General features: G+C 38.4%; 2 protein-coding genes across 2 annotated transcripts in view; one reads left to right on the forward strand and one right to left on the reverse strand.

Moving 5' to 3' along the window:
• Window positions 1–96, forward strand: part of LOC101861269 (flavin-containing monooxygenase 5) — a gene marked incomplete in the record, with an annotated part of 24,330 nt that extends 24,234 nt beyond the window's left edge. Inside the window, 1 exon segment of the mRNA XM_013079318.2 lies at window positions 1–96.
• A 6,124-nt stretch (window positions 97–6,220) lies between these two features.
• The window catches only part of LOC101861494 (sodium leak channel non-selective protein), a gene marked incomplete in the record, with an annotated part of 77,838 nt that continues 66,415 nt past the window's right edge, over window positions 6,221–17,643 (reverse strand). The window contains 6 exon segments of the mRNA XM_013079319.2: window positions 6,221–8,464; window positions 10,005–10,095; window positions 11,186–11,377; window positions 12,061–12,211; window positions 14,911–15,068; window positions 17,385–17,500. Of these exon segments, the coding sequence (XP_012934773.1) occupies window positions 8,283–8,464; window positions 10,005–10,095; window positions 11,186–11,377; window positions 12,061–12,211; window positions 14,911–15,068; window positions 17,385–17,500 (890 nt within the window).

Below are 17,643 nucleotides of genomic sequence, written 5' to 3' on the forward strand. Positions count from 1 at the left end.
ACGCTACCTTAGAGTTACTAAGTTTTTTTTCTGACATTTTGACCGTTTTGAGTTATTATAAGAGCTTGAGGTCAGAAACCAAATTTTCTATCTGCTCTATTAAACTTGTAAGATTATTCAGAGTCGTCGTCAAGATACTCAAAGAATAACTTTTGAAAAAGCTTGACATGTTATGAACCTCAAAATTTTTAGTGTCAAATTTCTCAAAACTTGATTCTGAGCAGTTAAAATTTTGTAATTTTAGGGTAGCTAGTAGTGGATTAGTCTTTAATAGGCCATCGGAGAAATTTTGGAACCAGAAGTGGTGCAGTTTTGTAACCCTAGGCTATTGGAAATTAAGTTTTTGAGTGAAGAAAAGTTCTAAATCTCTGTCCTGTACCAGAACTGTTCAGACCAATATGGGCTTTCACCGAGATTTGTGTAACTTTTTATATGCAATTATTCTACCTAGTCATATCTGAACTCAAACAGTTGTTGAAGGTAACAAATATGTTTGTTGCTCCTGATCTCCAGCTCCTAATTTTTTTCAGACTTTTTTATGGCAGTTGAGAGTATAGTATGTGCAATTATTTTATCAGTGCGCATTCTTTTTTAAAGCTTTCGAGAATCTGTCATTTATTTTAATTTGTATATTCATAATTTATTAGTTTCAAAGCTTTCAGTTTTTACCAAAAACTTCCTTAAAAATGTCCCCAAGTTGTTTCATGATAAAAACTGAATTATGTGGAAAGTGGAGACTCCTGGTTATAAATATTGAAACCGCTGTTCCGAGGTTGTACTGAGATCACAACTATTTTGGTGAGGGTGTATGGCATTCCTCCTCTGCACCTATCCTCCTGTGTTGCACAGTTTTAACTGTCTATCTACGAGTGGGGTAAACCCACTATGTTAAGACCCTCTTTTGGCACAAAATTTTCATAGGTGAAAATCTACCTTGAGAAAGGTTGAGGTGTTGAAAAGTCCTAGCCGCAGACATTTTTATAGCTACTCCTTTATTCTCTCTGCCCTGTGCTCAAACCAGAAGCTTTCCTACCCTTCTGATAATCAGGAAACAAACAATAGATCGACACAAGAGGCAACTATGTTGCATTTCACAAATGAGCCCCTTAAAATTATGACAACTCTTAAATATATTGCTTGTTTATATTTTTCTATACTTGAGTTTGATATTTGAAGTAAATCTTCCTGGGTGGTGAACCATATAAAAATACAATAAGGCTGACATCTATAATGTCATAAGCTGACAAAACACCTTTTTTTCCTCAGAACAGTTTCGAGAAAAAGAGGCTTTTTGTCAACTTAATCATTTTAAAAATAGAGTCATTTCGAAATTTGAATTCTAATGTATTGTATTCAAAAACTTGTCATAGTTTCAATTTGATAATTTCACACGAGTAGGGTAGCTGATCAGGCTTTCGATTTAGCAAATAAAAAATGTTGGCATCAAAATGAAAAAAGGCGTTTTGTCAGCTTACGGCACTATAAGCTTTCTTCACTACTTATGTTTTCGTAAACGTCTTACAGCACTTGCGACACCATTAATTAAGTCACATAGGTGCTTAACTTTCACTACTTCATATTTTATAACTCTTTTATATTGCCTTTAGTGATTAGTGTGCAATAATATTTGTTTGAATTTGTTGTTCTTGTTTTACATTCCTTTTTGATGAGTTTTGAAATTGAGATAATAAATGCAGATTGATACCAGTCAGACTTTGTTACTGTTTCATGTTTGCCTCCAAACTGTAACTATGAAATTATCTACAGTAAGTGACTGCTGTTACTTCTCTGTGCTGATGAAAAGGGCCAAATGTCCTGGCCGTGTGCACAAGATTGTTAGCCCTCCCAACAAGCGTAAGACTGATTTAGTCACAAGATGTACACATTAACATCTGTCTTTGAGATTGGTCAAGCTGTGCCAGGTAGCAGCTGTTGAAAAGTCGCTACTTTAGAATTACAAAGTTGTGTCTGTCATTTTTGTCCGTTTTGAGTTACTACGACCATGAGGTCAGAAACTTTATGTTCTATCTGCTCTATCAAAATCATAATATTATTCGAAGTCGTTATCAAGATATTCGAAGACTTGCATTCGAAAAAGCTTGACATGTGAAACTCAAAAATTTTAATGTCAAATTTCTCAAAATCAGCTACTGTGCAGACAAAACTTTTTAATTCTAGGGTAGGGAATTGTACAACTAAAAAAAACCCAAAATGACGGGTCGACCATACGGAATAGTGTAGAAAGAACAACTCACAGCTGAAGAAGATAAAGAAAAGCAAAATGAGAACCATTGTATATATATTGTGTTTTTTCATGTTTATTTTTCCAGCAAAGGTTTGCCTCCCCCCCCCCCCCACTAACCACATTGACAGAGCATCCTCAGTGGCTGCTACATAGCCGCAATGGGACAAATATCACTTCAAAAAGTACAAAACATTTTCAAGCATGTAGCAAATCATTTCACATTAATGAATTATTATTGATATAACATATCATTTTGGCAGCATTTGGACATCTTTGAAATCATTTCTTTAGGTTATTAAAAGATGATCATTGTGAGGATATTTTGTTTAGATATAAATCTCTATGAAATGCTTGCTTTTCAAATAAAATGAGAAAGAAATTATTTTACAAAACAAAAAGAGCAACTGTGCAACAACAACGAAAATCCCCCAAAATGTCCAATTAGGACTTGAGACTGACAATTTCCGAGGGAAAAGTCACATCCTTTCATATTCACAAAAGCAAACTATGCAAAATCAAAGTGGTTTCCTTGTAAAATCCTACCTTCTAAACAACAACAGTTTTCTTTTCTTTTTTTTGCAAGCACAGAAAAGAAAGATAAACTGGAGGCTTCCTCAAAGGTAGGCCCTACATCACAAAAATTAATTACTTTCAAAACCAAAATTTAACAGCCTCCTACTTTTCAAAATAAGACCCACAACCTAACTCTGAGGAAAAAGCTGAATGCAAGAACTTGTGTGGGCACCTCTAAGTCTAAGGCCTCTGAGTGATTATTATCATTATTTTCAACAAACATTTGGTTAGAAAAATGTACATAAATGTACGATCTTTATGTAACTGCCAGTAACTTCTTAAAACCAATTTTTTTTTAAATTAAAAGAGAGGTCAATTTAAAATATACACAAGAAAGTGGCATGCTCATGAAAAGATCCATTTAATTCGAATTTTTCAGTTCTTCAAGAAACATCAAATACATCATTTATCTTCTCGAAGCAGAAACTGCCATAGAACGATAATTCAATGCTGCACAACTGCAAGCCTCCATCTTGTTCCCCTAGAACATCTCTTCCACAGTTTCCCTAGAACATCTCTTCCACAGAGAGTCATGACTCCCGAGTACCCAAACCATGTCGGCATGGGAATATCACAAACTGTACCACAGCACTTACTATGTTTAGCCATATAGCTGACACATTGGTGCAACCAACCCTGGAGGTGTGTAAACTCTGAATTCAATGTTCCTGTGTTCCTCCCACAAACTCTGTATTTATTCAATGTACGTCACATGAACACATGAGAAACTGATACAACATATAATATTGCCAAGTTCACACACACACACACACTCAAATACACACACACTCACGCACACACACACGCATATGCTCACACACACACACACATACACACACACACACACACACACACACACACACAAACACACATATGCATGCATGCATGCAAACTCGCATATAACCCCATGCATATGTGCACACACACACACACACACACACACACACACACACACACACACACACACACTCCCGCAAACACACACACATACACACACACACACACACACACACATGCATGCATGCAAACTCGCATATACCCCATGCATATGTGCACACACACACACACACACACACACACACACACGCACACACACACACACACACACACACTCGCACACACACCCATCTTGAAAACAGTCCAGTCCTTCCAATAAGTCAAACTCGTTCACCTCCACACCTAACTCGTGTCCTTTGAATGCTATTGCTCACCCATTCTCAAACTTGACAACTCCCACAATTTTCCTCACAATCAACACAACCAATAACTGAAGACATCTCAGTCAGTTGCTTACATCATAAAACAAACTCTATTTTAAAAACTATCCCATGGTTCAGGGGGTTCAAATTAAATACATGGAATATTTCGCGACAAGTGGAAAAAATAATACAATGTGAGACAGGACTAACATTTTCAATTCTCAGACTAAGATTTCCTAACCCATGATCTGAAACAGAAAGTACCACACTGACTTTCTACCATTTAAAAAGAACATTTCATTTTCCTTTAAAAGAATAAAATCTAAAGTATCCAAGCAATTTCAACTATAAAATATTATTAAATATCACAGTGATTTCCTATGAAAAGTCTAATTCTCTTAATAAGTTAATAATCATCACAAGTCGGAGCCACAGTGCCAAACAAAGTGATCTCTCACTGGTAACGCAAAAACTAAAACTCTGAAAATCACAAATGCTTTCAATCACATAGCAAAGAAAATACTCTCATCGAAGTTGAAGTACCCAGAGAACAGTTTTAGAGGTATAATATTCACTATCACGTTTAATAAGAACAGCGGTAAAACTTCTAAATAACATTGACACATCACTCTTTCAGATGAATACTTTCAGAACAAATTTAATTCAACATATTTCTTAAGACAATATTTTAATCATTATAAGTCAAGAAAGCGACCCTCGAAAAAATCTTGAGCACAAGTAATCCCGTTGTTTCTTTGCCGCCCCCCAGTAGACTACAAGTACAAGTAACATCAAACTCTGGGAAAATAAACTGGGAAAGCCAGCAGCAGATTTTTTTTAAAAGAAAGGTTTCTAAGACTATCTCCATAAAGATTTTCTCATGTAGTAAATGTAAAGTCTCACGTATTGCAGTTTTTTTCTTGAAACTTAGAAGGAAATGCAACAACACTTTAAAACACATACCAATGGGTCTAAACTGATCATCTTCCACAAGGTAAAGATACTTTTACAAAGGCCTTTCCTGTCAACAGGACAAGTCTAAAAAAAAATAAACACATCTGAACAGATCACTTCCAACTAAAAATATATATCTCAACTGCTCTAGAAACATCCACATCTTCATATAGTATACCACAGATAGCTCGAATTCGTCAGGACCGGCCTCGATAGTTTGAAGGATCTATGTTGTTTGAGGAATATCTTACAAAGATAAAGAAGAAAAGGATGGGACCATAGGCACAGTTCGACGGAAGCGTGATTTCGAGTCTTCTGTATTCAACCTATCCACGTTAAACAGAACTTACAAAATTCAAGTTGAACACATTTATGCTTGACAATTATTATGTGAATATTTTTATAAGTATAATGACATTATGTAAAACAACAAAAGCAATTCCACCACCACTCAGCATTTGGAGACATGATAAAACCTTTGGTATGAAAAGCAGCGACATTCTGTCTCTACTTCTCTCCATAAGTGCACAGCAGATCACAAAGCAGTAAAAATAACCCCAAGGGTTTAAGCTGGAAACAATGAGAAAAATACACTGGAAATGGTGTCACTTGACAGATACATATTGCACATTTCTCTCTGGTTGTTTTCATACGTGTTACATCGAGGTGGAATTAGGCGCTCATCAGTTTTTGGGCATATGGAGTTATTCGTATAACCTTACAATTTGTGCATTTGTCTTGCTTTTGAAGAAAAATTATCTCTCTATCTTAAATAGAACTCGAGATGTTTCAAAGTAAAGCAGGTGGGGTCACTTGTTTTCAGAAGTAAAATTAGAGAGAAAATGGCCATCAAAGTTTGGCGATTTCCAAAGCTTTAAAGTCAATGGAAACTGAAAATTTACTTTTTTTATGGCTTTATTCAACGTTTTTCAGTAAAAGCCACACAACAATGTGTTTTTGAATGGACATAAAGTGTTGGGCCAAAAAATAAAAATTCCATAAGAGTTGCCAAATGGGAAGAAAAATACAGTTTTCTTCGTTTTCATTATTTTGACGAGCGCTTGATTTCACCACGCTGCCTCACATATCACATCGTTACGGCATTAGCAAAATAGCATAACTCAAGAGTTGTGCCAAAATGCAACAAGCGTCTAGAGCTGTGTTCACACGGGAGTGAGTGCTATAGAAATAATCTACATTATTATCATTACTGTAAGCCTTTTTTTATTGTTTGGTGATGCTTTCTATCTTTTCGTAAAACCAAAACAAAAATAAGCTGGCAGTCACAAAAGAAACTGGAACGGCAAGTTTTAGCCTACCAGTACCATTATTAGATGATAAACAAATAGTCTAGTTAAACAGTTTTTGCCATTTATCTCAAAAGTAGCAAAAATGAGATATGCCTTTTTGCAAGCGCAGTTAATATATTCAAAATAATAAAGTTGTTGAAATGAATCATCAGCAGTAAATAAAAGTACAAAATGAGGTGTTTCATATAATAATAATAAGTAGATCTCTATTAGATGCTGTAGTCAAACCAGTTAATGCTATTTTCTTTTGTGAACAATTTTTGCATCAATAAAAACTTCCTCAAAATATTCTAAAACATAGGAGTCATTATCTGATTACGAATAAAAATCCCAGAACATTTTGGACCCTATGGGACTGCCGCATGGAGACTCAACATTTACGGATCATATTGGCTAATATATCTTGTATCAAGGCTTTACAAAAAATTTTATACAGTCGGTTTGAAGTCCGGAAAAATGCAGGCAATTTCAGAAATCTGGATTTCCGAATTTATCGGGAAAAACATCCTCCTGTTAAAAAAGGCTATAGTCAACATGTCTCTGCTGAAACTATGAGAGTAGGTCTGTCCGAATTGGGTCTCTGAGCCGGATCAGCTTTTGTGCTTGTCTATGCTAGACGTTCATCAGATGGAAAGTGAATCAATGATTTATCTCCGATGTCAACACGACCAAACACACTCAAGACAATCAAATATTGGTTGTGTATATTTATAGAAAAATTTGCTTAACTTGTAATGTTATGATTGCATTTAAAATAACTTCCAATAAGAATTTCAATTTTTTTTAAAAATGAAAGTTCTTATCTGCTTCATGACCAATCAATAAAAATGCAGACTTTATACTTTACTTTTGCACTTCATTCAGTCTTTTCATATGGCAGTCAGTCTAAGATGGCCAACCACAAAGCATATATAGCCTACCAGAGACCTCAATAGTGTCAGTTGGGTTAATAACATTAGTGTACGATCAGGGCACAAGCTGTCTGTCTTACAATTCCCAGATTTTCCTGAAAACCCATCATCAAGAAGCCTGGACTAAGCTTCCAAAATGTCCATAGTAAGCCTTCAAACTTAAAACAGACCTAAACTCTTAAAACTTGCCAAGAAAATTAACCTCCTTTGAATCTTGGGTTCAGTTCAAACAACTAAAATGTTTTCACCAAAATAGGCTTATGCATCGTGAAGAACTAATTTCTTCAACTACTTACAGCCAAAATCCAACAAGCATTGTCCTCACAGGACTTTGGTCCCCTCTGCCAACATGCTGATGTCAGTTTACAGTTTTCTCTCCCTTTTCCTACAGCAGAGAGAAACATACACCTTGTCAGTTTGCAACTCCGTCACTGACTGCTTTCATCAGATAGCTATTAAAGTATTCACATATCAGATAGAGAGAGTACACCGCCCCCAAAAAACAACAACAAACAAACAAACAAACAAACAACAAAACCCACAAACATTATCTGTCTTGCTACACAAGAAGTATGCTTTTCAGACATGTATTTCTATCACAGTTGAAGGCAAACAAGGCAGGCATAGACCCAGAGCAATCTCCTTGGAGAGTCTAAACAGATGGGAAAAGATCAGGATACCGTAGCTTTTTTTAAAGTGTCCAAGCAAAGTAATGAATGGAGAACCATGATTGCCCAAGTCCATATGCTATTTTTGCTGATGATTTCTACCATCGACATCTTCAAGCCTTTGTCTGTCAAAATACTCACATCTAAGACACAAAAATGTAAGCCTGATAGTTCAAAGAGCACAGCGCCATGTTGGGGCTCAAAGACTGAATGGAGAACCACGATTGCAAATGTCTATCTGGCACTTGACGACAATTTCTACTGCTGACATCTTTAAGCATTTGTCTGTAAAAAACTCACATCTAAGATGCAAAATGTAAGCCTAACAGTTCAACAGTTCAAAAAGAACAGCGCTGTGTTGTGGCTGATCTGAGGCTGACAGAGTCTCAGAGACTGACGGGGGTGCAGAGACAGCCAGAGTCTCAGCTGTCTATGACCACGCCCTCCTCATGGTTGCTGTAGCCGCTCTGTTCCTTCCACCAGGACGAGATGTCCAGCGACACGTTCCGGCCTACCAGCATCGAGTCAGAGCTAAACGCTGGGATGAAGGGAGGGGCCGATGCCTCGGAGCTGCTCTCGGTCACCAGTGGAAGCTGCTTGCTCGCTGTCGACAAATTTGGTGTACAAAAATTTTGGGGGTTGATCATGATGATGGTGCGGTTGGTGTCATAGGATAGGATCTAACACTCCACTGTAAGATCATTTCAGAGGTGAGACATTTGAATTTAACAGTTTCCAACACTGCCTCTCTCACTTTGTCTTTTCCTGTCTTCTTTCTCTTCACTTTTCTCTCTAACTCAAACATTTATACCATGACACTTGGTGAGAATTTAGATAAAAGATAAGGTAAATATGTATAAATTAAAAGTTGGGGCATCTGAATTTTATCGTCAATTTGTAATAGTACAGTAGTCTCCGCCTAAGATCCCAGTGCTCAGGAGCAAGGAATTGCGGGATCTTAGGCGAACCGGGATCTTAACCGACGAACCCAGGGAAGAATCTATGGTGACCCATGCTAAAGCTCACAATCGGTAAAATGGTCTCCCTCCACTCTAAAATGAACTGACGTGACCCCTGGGTGGGTTTATGGCATATGGCGAGCATAGAATGGTTAACCTTGATGGCCTATCACAGTGCATAGTGGGATGAGGCGTGCCATTTTCACTTATTATCCTGTCATGCGTCTCAAGATCTACGCTTATCCAGTTGCCCCTCCCCTTTACCTGTCAAAAATTTATAGCTTTCCATCTCTGACCGAGTCCCCCTTCCCCCCAACCGCCTTTGTCGTTACGCACCATTACGTTGTGAACACACCAATTAAAATTCAGTCTGTCTCGCAAATTCTTGAGTAGAGACAACTGCTGCAATGGTCAGGGAAAGAGTTCACGGTTCAATGTGATCCCACCTGGAGCTAACGTGTAGCTCTACCCACCCAGCGAGTGATGTAAGTTTAGGGGGAGAGCTCAGGTGTGAGTGCAATGCGTGGGGAAAACAAACGTGTCGGTCAGTTCACACTCCAGTGTGATCCCGTCTGGGGAAAACATTGCATCCCTTCATAGAGTTTTACAACGTGTATGTGATCACATTCACGATAGTGGCTGATCTTTGATGTGACGGACAGTTTATTGATCCCAACTTTTCACTCTTGGTTGATCAGCTGTGCCCACCTGGGTTTTTGTTCCTCAAATTATGATCTGAAATGCGGGATCTTAGCCGAATGTTGACCTTCAGAGGGGATCTCTCTCTCTCTCTCTCTCTCTCTCTCTCTGTTCTACGCTTTTCTTCTTTTTTCTTAAAACTCGAAATTTTCACAAGCAGCAGACATAAAAATACATTAGTATAATATTCTACGTAGTCTTGTAAGAGAGACTCACCCTAACAGTAAAACAGTAAAATAGAGAGAACAGACTTAAATATCTCTAAAACCCCTTCCACATAAATAATGCCCTACTTAAATGCACCTAATAAAGAAAAAAAGAATTGTTACTGCACGCTTCTTAATAAGTGCATGAATCATTGTTCACAATAATGTTTCTGAAAAACCAAAATTTATCCTAAAACTGAAACATCTAGTGCACAGTAACAAAAATATATTTCTCAACATGATGTTAACAGTCAATTAAGGAACTGGATAATATTCTTACAGCTGCGTTTTCTCAGACTGGACCTCTCCTTATCCCCTCTGGCAGTTCCGTCGCTCAGCGTGGGGGTCAGGTACTTCCTGGAGGAGGAACCCTGAACAAAAGAAAGTGACAAAATTTTCCTTCCGAATTTCACAAGCAATCGACTTAACTCTTTAACTCTTTATCTCCGAGGGGGGTAAACCCACTACACCGCGCCCTTTTTTTGTACTAAATCTAAAAACGACAAAAATGTCATTAAACTGGTCATTAAATCAAAGCAAGAGAACCTATGTTGATAGTTTTTCATCTAATGAATGAGCTCCACATGAAAAAGACCTGTTTTCAGGAATCTCTGGATTTTTTCCAGATCTCATGAAATACTTGATGAGGTAACAATGTGAAGTGTTCATTAAATGGCTAAAAACTGTGTCCAAGTAAAAGAGGAAGTAGTTTATACATTTATCTAACACTTCCGAGTCAAAATAAATCTGTATTTGGATTTGTAACAGATTGCATTTGGAGGAATACTTCATGCGCTCTGCGATCTGACTGGACACTGGAAAAAAATGTCCACTCAGGGAGCTGGCCAGTTTTTCTCTCGACATTCCCATCGTCCACTCGGGGTTGTAGAGTTAAGGCCAAACTTTGAGAATTTTCCATTTTTACAACCTCCCAAAGCTCAATCTATAATGCATTTTTCAACATCATCAAAGTACAGTTGAATGCTATGGTAAATAAAGGCTTACATTTTTCTTGCTTTTCGAGATTCCAGATAGGAACAACATAACAAAAACTAACTTTTTGTTTTAAAAAACAAGTTTTTGTTTCTGATGTAAAATGTACCCAAACAGACTTAAGTGGATTGCTTGCAACACCTATGATTTGTTTTTGATTTCAGTGTCCTACTGGATAAAATTAGTTTCTTTCAAAGGCACTTCCTCCTCTACGAGGTGTCAGGCTGTATCTCTTTTAGACCAGACACTTAGTGAGAATTTAGACAAAAGATAAGGTAAATATTGGAGCTGAAACCTATTTTATACTTACTCCGATTTACAACTCTTTGGAGTATATGTCACAGCTGCCAAAAATGCCCTAATTTTCTTCTAAATTGTGTTGATCAGGGTAAAAATATTTTCCATTAATCAACGTTTTACAGAGTTGATCTACACTGGAATTTTCCATGTCAACCTAGAGAGACTGACCTGTGTGGACGCTGGGGGTTGTATGACCGGTGTGCGTAGCTCCACATGGCCCTTCTTTCGTGTACGGGGCGGCGCTGCTCCTTCCTCCTTGTTCTCCTCCTTGTTGTCAGGGGCGGAGAGAGACAACTCCGTGACTGTGAATAGTGGCTCGTTGGTCGCTCGCAGATTAGAGATGATGTTCGAGTGTTCACGCTGAGAAAATATTGTTTACAGTTTATTAAGTTTCTTCAGTGTTTGAGGCCATTGGCCCACATCACATCATATAAAACACTCGTTTGTTAAATAAAATTTCCACAATGAAAAAATAAAAGTAGTGCACATATCTCTTATCATGGGTTAAACAGTACATATTTTTGTCACTGAGCTCAGTCAGGCTGGAAAGAATTAACAATTTCCTTTGATGGGCGGAGAGAATAAATAGATACTGGAAGAAAGAGGAGCTGAAAGATTCTTATATGATAGAACATGTCTAGATAACAAGAAAGAAGGTGAAAGAAGAGAACTTTTCCGTCGCTGTCAGGACCTATTGAATGAGAAGTGAACACAATTCCTCCACAGCATGAGAGCCCCCCCCCAGACACTTGAGTCACACTATGTAAAGTCCCCCCATTCACAATAGTTAAAGTTCAGATATGAGAAATCGCTGAAACCATAAATTAATATTAGGCCTTTGAAGGAGCATTTGAATATTATGGGAAAAAAAATGTAAAGGAACACAAAACTACGATACCCTAGATTTTATTTCCTTTTAAATGAGCGTTCAGAAAAATAAAAACCAACTCCACACAGTGTAGCCTAGTGCTGAAGTACTATTCAAGACCAGCAGCCCCACAAAGAAGAAAGAGGAGCTAACGATGTCTGTAACATCCACTCACAGCTCGGATCCTCTTCAAACACTTGTCCAGCCAGTTCCGTATGGTCTGCTTGGCCACCTCTTCCTCTATGGTGAACTCCAGCTCTTCTCGGGCCAAGGACTCCTCCAGCTGTAGAGACTTCCGGATGTCCACAGAACGGTACGATAACATACTGAAAATAGAAGAAACACATGATGTATGCAGACTGGCGAGAGGCAATACAAAGCAGCACACTCACGAGGATTGTATGGATCTTTAGCCCTGGTCATGCAGGAGTTCCGAGGCAATGAACGTGTTGATAAGCTAGCCGGTCAGGCTGAGATTGGCGGCACCATGCAATTGGATCCACCAACAGTCATGGCAGCATTGACAGCATGGTTCAACGACCACAGAGAGGATGAAGGCAACACATTACACATAATGGAAAGACTGAGGAAAGCTGGTGTCTCTAGAGGGTACGGGAGAGACAACAGCCTGCATGGAAAAGCTAGATGAATATCCAACCAGCTCATAACTGGCAAGATCAGCAAGCAGCCCCTTTCATGGGTTCTGGGACACCTTATTTCAACTGATATTGCATGCATGCTCTCTACTGTCAGTTTTGTCTTGTCAAAACTTGACTATTGCAATTTTGTTCTGTTTGGTATTTCATATGAGAGAATAAGAAAATTGCAAATTGTACAAAATAACACAGCAAGACTAGAAGAAATAGAAGCCTTGATTTCAGAAGAAATAGAAGAAAGATCCTGCATCAAAAATGTCAAAAGCTCTGCATTAGCTTCCAGTTGTTAAAAAAATCCAATATAAAGTTTCCACCATCTGCTATTATAAATATATGTCTTAACAATAAAGCCCCATCATATCTATCTGAGCTTTTTTTAACACCATAAGTTCCATCTCTTCAGTTACAGTTATCCACAGACGCAACAAAATTCAGAGCCCCTAGAATGAAATTAAGATCTTTTGGTGAGAGAAGTTTGGATGCATCATCACCTTTTGTATCAGTCACAATGGATGCATCATCACCTTTTGTGGAATCTGCATCACCTCTGACACCGTATCAGCCACATCTGGGTTGCCACCCACTTGGTGGTTCGTCCACATTGTTGATACTTCCCACAGTAACTACTATATAATCTACCTAGTGTGAAAGCCACACATGGTCAGAACTCCCAATGCATGAAACTGAGACTTTCTCGAGGCTACACAGCAGTCACTATGTGGATACTCTTGTGTGGGTGCCAGTGGTACACATATTCTTGAACTACCAGACTTAAAAATAGCATCATGGCTATCAAAACCACGCAGCAGTAAACATCATATGAGCGGCATCATGGTGAAATCAGGCGTTCGTCAAAATATTGAAATCAATGAAATCGGAATTATTTGGGCCGATTGGCAATTTTTTTCTTATTTTCTTTTTGGGGTTCAACACCTTTAACATTCAATTAAAAACATATTTTGTGTGGATTTTTACTGAAAAACATTGATTAAAGGCACAAAAAATTTAAATTTTCAATTTCAAAGGACTCTTAAGCTATGGAAATCGCCAAACTTTGGCGGCTATTTTCTCACTAATTTTTACTTCTGAAACCAGGCGAACGCACCGCACCTCCTTCAATGGCAAATATCTCGTCTTCTATCCAAGATAAATGAATTTTTTTTCATCGAAAGCAAGAAAAACAAATAAAATAACCTTGAAGATGATACCAATAACTTCATATGCCCAAAAATTAATGAGTGCCTGATTCCACTGCATCTTGACACATATTATGCTTTGTCCAAACCCATGCAGCAGTACATCTCGTATGCTTTGCCCAAAACCCTCTCATCACGGAGCTTTTCAATTGTTTTACGTCCAGTAAACAAAAAGTTTTCAGCAAAGAGAAAAAATACTGTTTCATTCTTTTCAAATTTATACATTAATTATCATATTTTTTATGCATCTTTTCTTGCTTTTTTCGTTTAGAGTTTGAATTTTGACAAAATATTTCTCGAGCTCGTGCAACCAATACCATAGATTAAGAAAGTATAACAAAAATATTTTTAACAATTTTAGGGTTCGTGCATCTGAACAGTTGGTTGATGTGTTTTGGCTCAAGTTTAAAGCTGCTGTGCACATATTTTAACTCTGAACATTCAAGGTCCATGTCAAAGAACAATGCTTAACCTTCACTCTATATCTCCAAAGGGGGGAAAAGCACTAAATATGCCAGGGCCCTCTTTTGGTATGAAATCTAAAATTGACATATACGTCAGTAAACTGGTCATTAGATCAAAACAAGTGAATGTATTTTGACACTTTTTGTCTAATGAATGAGCTCCAGCTAAAAAAGATCTGTTTTCGGCAAAAGTAATTTGATGTTCAAGTCGTCGTAAAGGAAGGTGCCTGAGCCACTGCTAGCCCTTCATCGGCACAATGGTTCCAACTGAGAGCCACTGGGAGCAGCTTGCTGGAGATAAGGAGTTAAGTCATGGAGAGTTTATTGGAGTTTGCACCACAATAATATTTTATAATATTCAAGGTTGAAATCTACTTAATTTTCAGAGGGAAATATCTCCAGTTCTAGACAGGTCTAGTTAAACAACAAGAAAGCGACCATTCTAAAGTTTTTTTGTTTCTGTTTCATATTATGCATCAGAAGGAAGGGCCCCAATGAAAAGCCTGGATTTAGAAATAAAACCCCCTTTATTAACAACCACTAAATTGCCAGCTCGATTCCTGTTTGGTGATATATTTTGTTCTCAGCTGCAAGGTTTACTGAACTTCCCACAACTCATACCGGAAAAATTACAGCTCAAAAGATCCATAATTTATGCTTGTTTTTCCTCCTTTGAGCCAAGACAGAGCCCCTTTTAACAACAGCTCACCTGAGCACATCATGGAAGGTGACCTCTGCCCCCTGATGAAGCTTCTCAATCTCGTAGCACATGTGCTTGAAGAGAAGCCGATCACGCTCCAAGTCCACCTCCAGTCTTCCCCTCAGGAGGCGAAGCAGAAACCGTACGCGTCTCGCTGGGATCATGCCCTGTTGACCACGTATGGAGAAAACACAGCAATAGTGATTACAATGTCAGACAGAGATAGTGATTAAAAAGTAAGACAGACAGAGATAATGACTACAATGTAAGACAGACAAAGATAGTGATTACAATGTAAGACAGAGATAGTGATTAAAAAGTAAAGCAGAGATAGTGATTACAACATACAATAGAACATGGCTATAACGGGACTTTTAGCTCCAGAAGAAAAATCCTGCTGTGGGAAAGTTCCCACTTTAGGAACGCAAAGGGAAATTATTGAAAAATCACACAATACATGCTCTCCTCTTCATTTACTGTCTTTTTGGGCCTAGCCTAGGCCTAGAGCTATGGTATATCACTTTTGGAGTGGCTCACGTAACGCGTCTCTCCGCACCATCTCTCTCTGCCGCCTGCCCCACCTCACTTAGCACTGGACTGGCCAATCACAATGCCGCATTGCTGTCTGTCTGTTTGGAGCCCATCTACAGCCCCCCATCCCCCGCACCCCCCACCCCCTTCTCCCCAGCCAGAGCTCCCTCAATTTCTCCCGTTGTATCCAAGTTCGGGCCTTTCCTTGTCCCTTTAAACCCAAGCACAGTTAATTGAGTTTCCACAGACAAAAAAGAGGGGATACCGGTAAAGTTCCGCTGTAGGGATAGTCTTGCTGTAGTGAATGCCACTTTAGTCATGTTCTACTGTACAGTGATGGAGATTACAATGTAACACAGACAGAGATAGTGATTGCAATGTAGCACAGAGATAGAGATTACAATGTAACACAGACAGAGATACAGGCAGAGACAGTGATTACACTGTAGCACAGGCAAAAAACAGGTCTTTATTCTTTTGAGGGTTTAGTCAATGGAAGTTCCTCCATTTGTTTTAGTATAAGAGCAACAATTATATTTGAGCTTGAGTGAATGAAAAGCATATTTCCTCACAAATAAAGTACTTTTTAGACTTTTTTATGAGAGCATAACTGTTTCAGAACACAATCAATCTGTTTTGTGTAAATGTTCAAAAGTCTTGAGTTGAATGTGGTAATTTTTTCCCCCAGGAGGAAAAGGCACAAAGTTTTACAATTACAAGGTCATATGAGCGCCCGGGACACACCTAACATTTTCAGTTGGTAGGAAATTTTGAATTTCACCCGGGCGGCTGCCGAAGCCTACTCTTATTGATTTTGGACCACCGAAGGATCTTTAACGTCCACAACTTGCACACTGGACCTCCAAAATTTTTCGCCCTTGTCCAAGAAGGCTAGATGTAGATCTTCCCTACCAGAAAATCAGGGGTGTGGCTGAAAGACAGTAGTATGAAGGAGCCAAGGAGAGGCAGTTGAAACGCTGCAGAAAGAGTCGGGAGCCCAGCGGAGGGGGCAAAGAAGGTGAGGGGTGGGGGCAGCAAGTGGAGATGAAAGCAGACGACAGAATATGGCTAGAAAGCAGGAAAGGAGGTGAAAGGAGACAATTTTCGAGAAGAATATTTTTCCATCGCTACGCGGATTCAAACCCAGGACCTTTGAATGAGAGGCAAACACCTTAACCTCTAGGCCACGAAGACCCCCACTCCTCAGTATGGTATATCTATGTACAAATACTGGTTCAGAAGGACAAAGCATTAATGCCTGACCTTTGCTTCAAATGACCCTGTGCTGTCCAACGTCTGCAAAGGACTTATTTGCTTTTTAATAACATTGGCAGATTATTTCTACTGCATCTTATCTAAATTTTTGCTTGGTTTCATTCTGAACATAACTAAGCATACGCCAAAAGTCGTTCAATTAGGCAACGTCTCTTCTAAATATGTGAGGCAGCGTGGTGGAACCAGGCTCTCGTCAAAATAATTAAACTTGCATTTTTCCACAGGTTTGTGAACTTTGAAAAAGTTTTTGTTTTTTGGCTCAACACCTTTCATTCCCATTAAAGAACTCATGTCTGTTTGGATTTTTCTGAAAAACGTTGATTAAAGGCTCAAAAAATGTAAATTTTCAGTTACCACGGACTCTTAAGCTAAGGAAATAACTAATCTTTGGCAGTCATTTTCTCTTTAATTTTACCCCTGAAAACAGGTGACCCCCACCTCCTTCTTTCGCAAATATCTTGACTTGTATTCAAGATAAATGGGTATTTTTTTCATCCAAATAAAGACAAGTGAATAAGCTTTAAGATGATACCAATACCTCTACGTGTCCAAAAATTGACGAGAGCCTGATTCCACCACGCTGCCTCACATATGTTTGGACTTTCGGTTGACATAGCCTAAATTCTACACACACAAACCTTTTGATTTATAACAACTAAATCTACTCATACTCATACCTTTCGGTTGATGTCCACTAAATTCCATGTGTTCTGGAACTGACGAATGTCGTTGTAGCTGAGTAAAGCATCTTCCTCATTAGAGTAAAACAGGGAGAAGTTCTCCATGATAATAGCTGCAACACAAAAGAATAAAAGAATGAAGATTTGTCTTAGAGACATTTTTCAACACAATAACGACATGAGTAGGTGAGCATAATGCAGAATGTATAATATGATGATCACCTCTCTCTCTCTCTCTCTCTCTCTCTCTCTCTCT

Source organism: Aplysia californica, unplaced genomic scaffold (genome assembly GCF_000002075.1).
Source record: "Aplysia californica isolate F4 #8 unplaced genomic scaffold, AplCal3.0 scaffold00048, whole genome shotgun sequence".
Taxonomy (NCBI): domain Eukaryota; kingdom Metazoa; phylum Mollusca; class Gastropoda; order Aplysiida; family Aplysiidae; genus Aplysia; species Aplysia californica.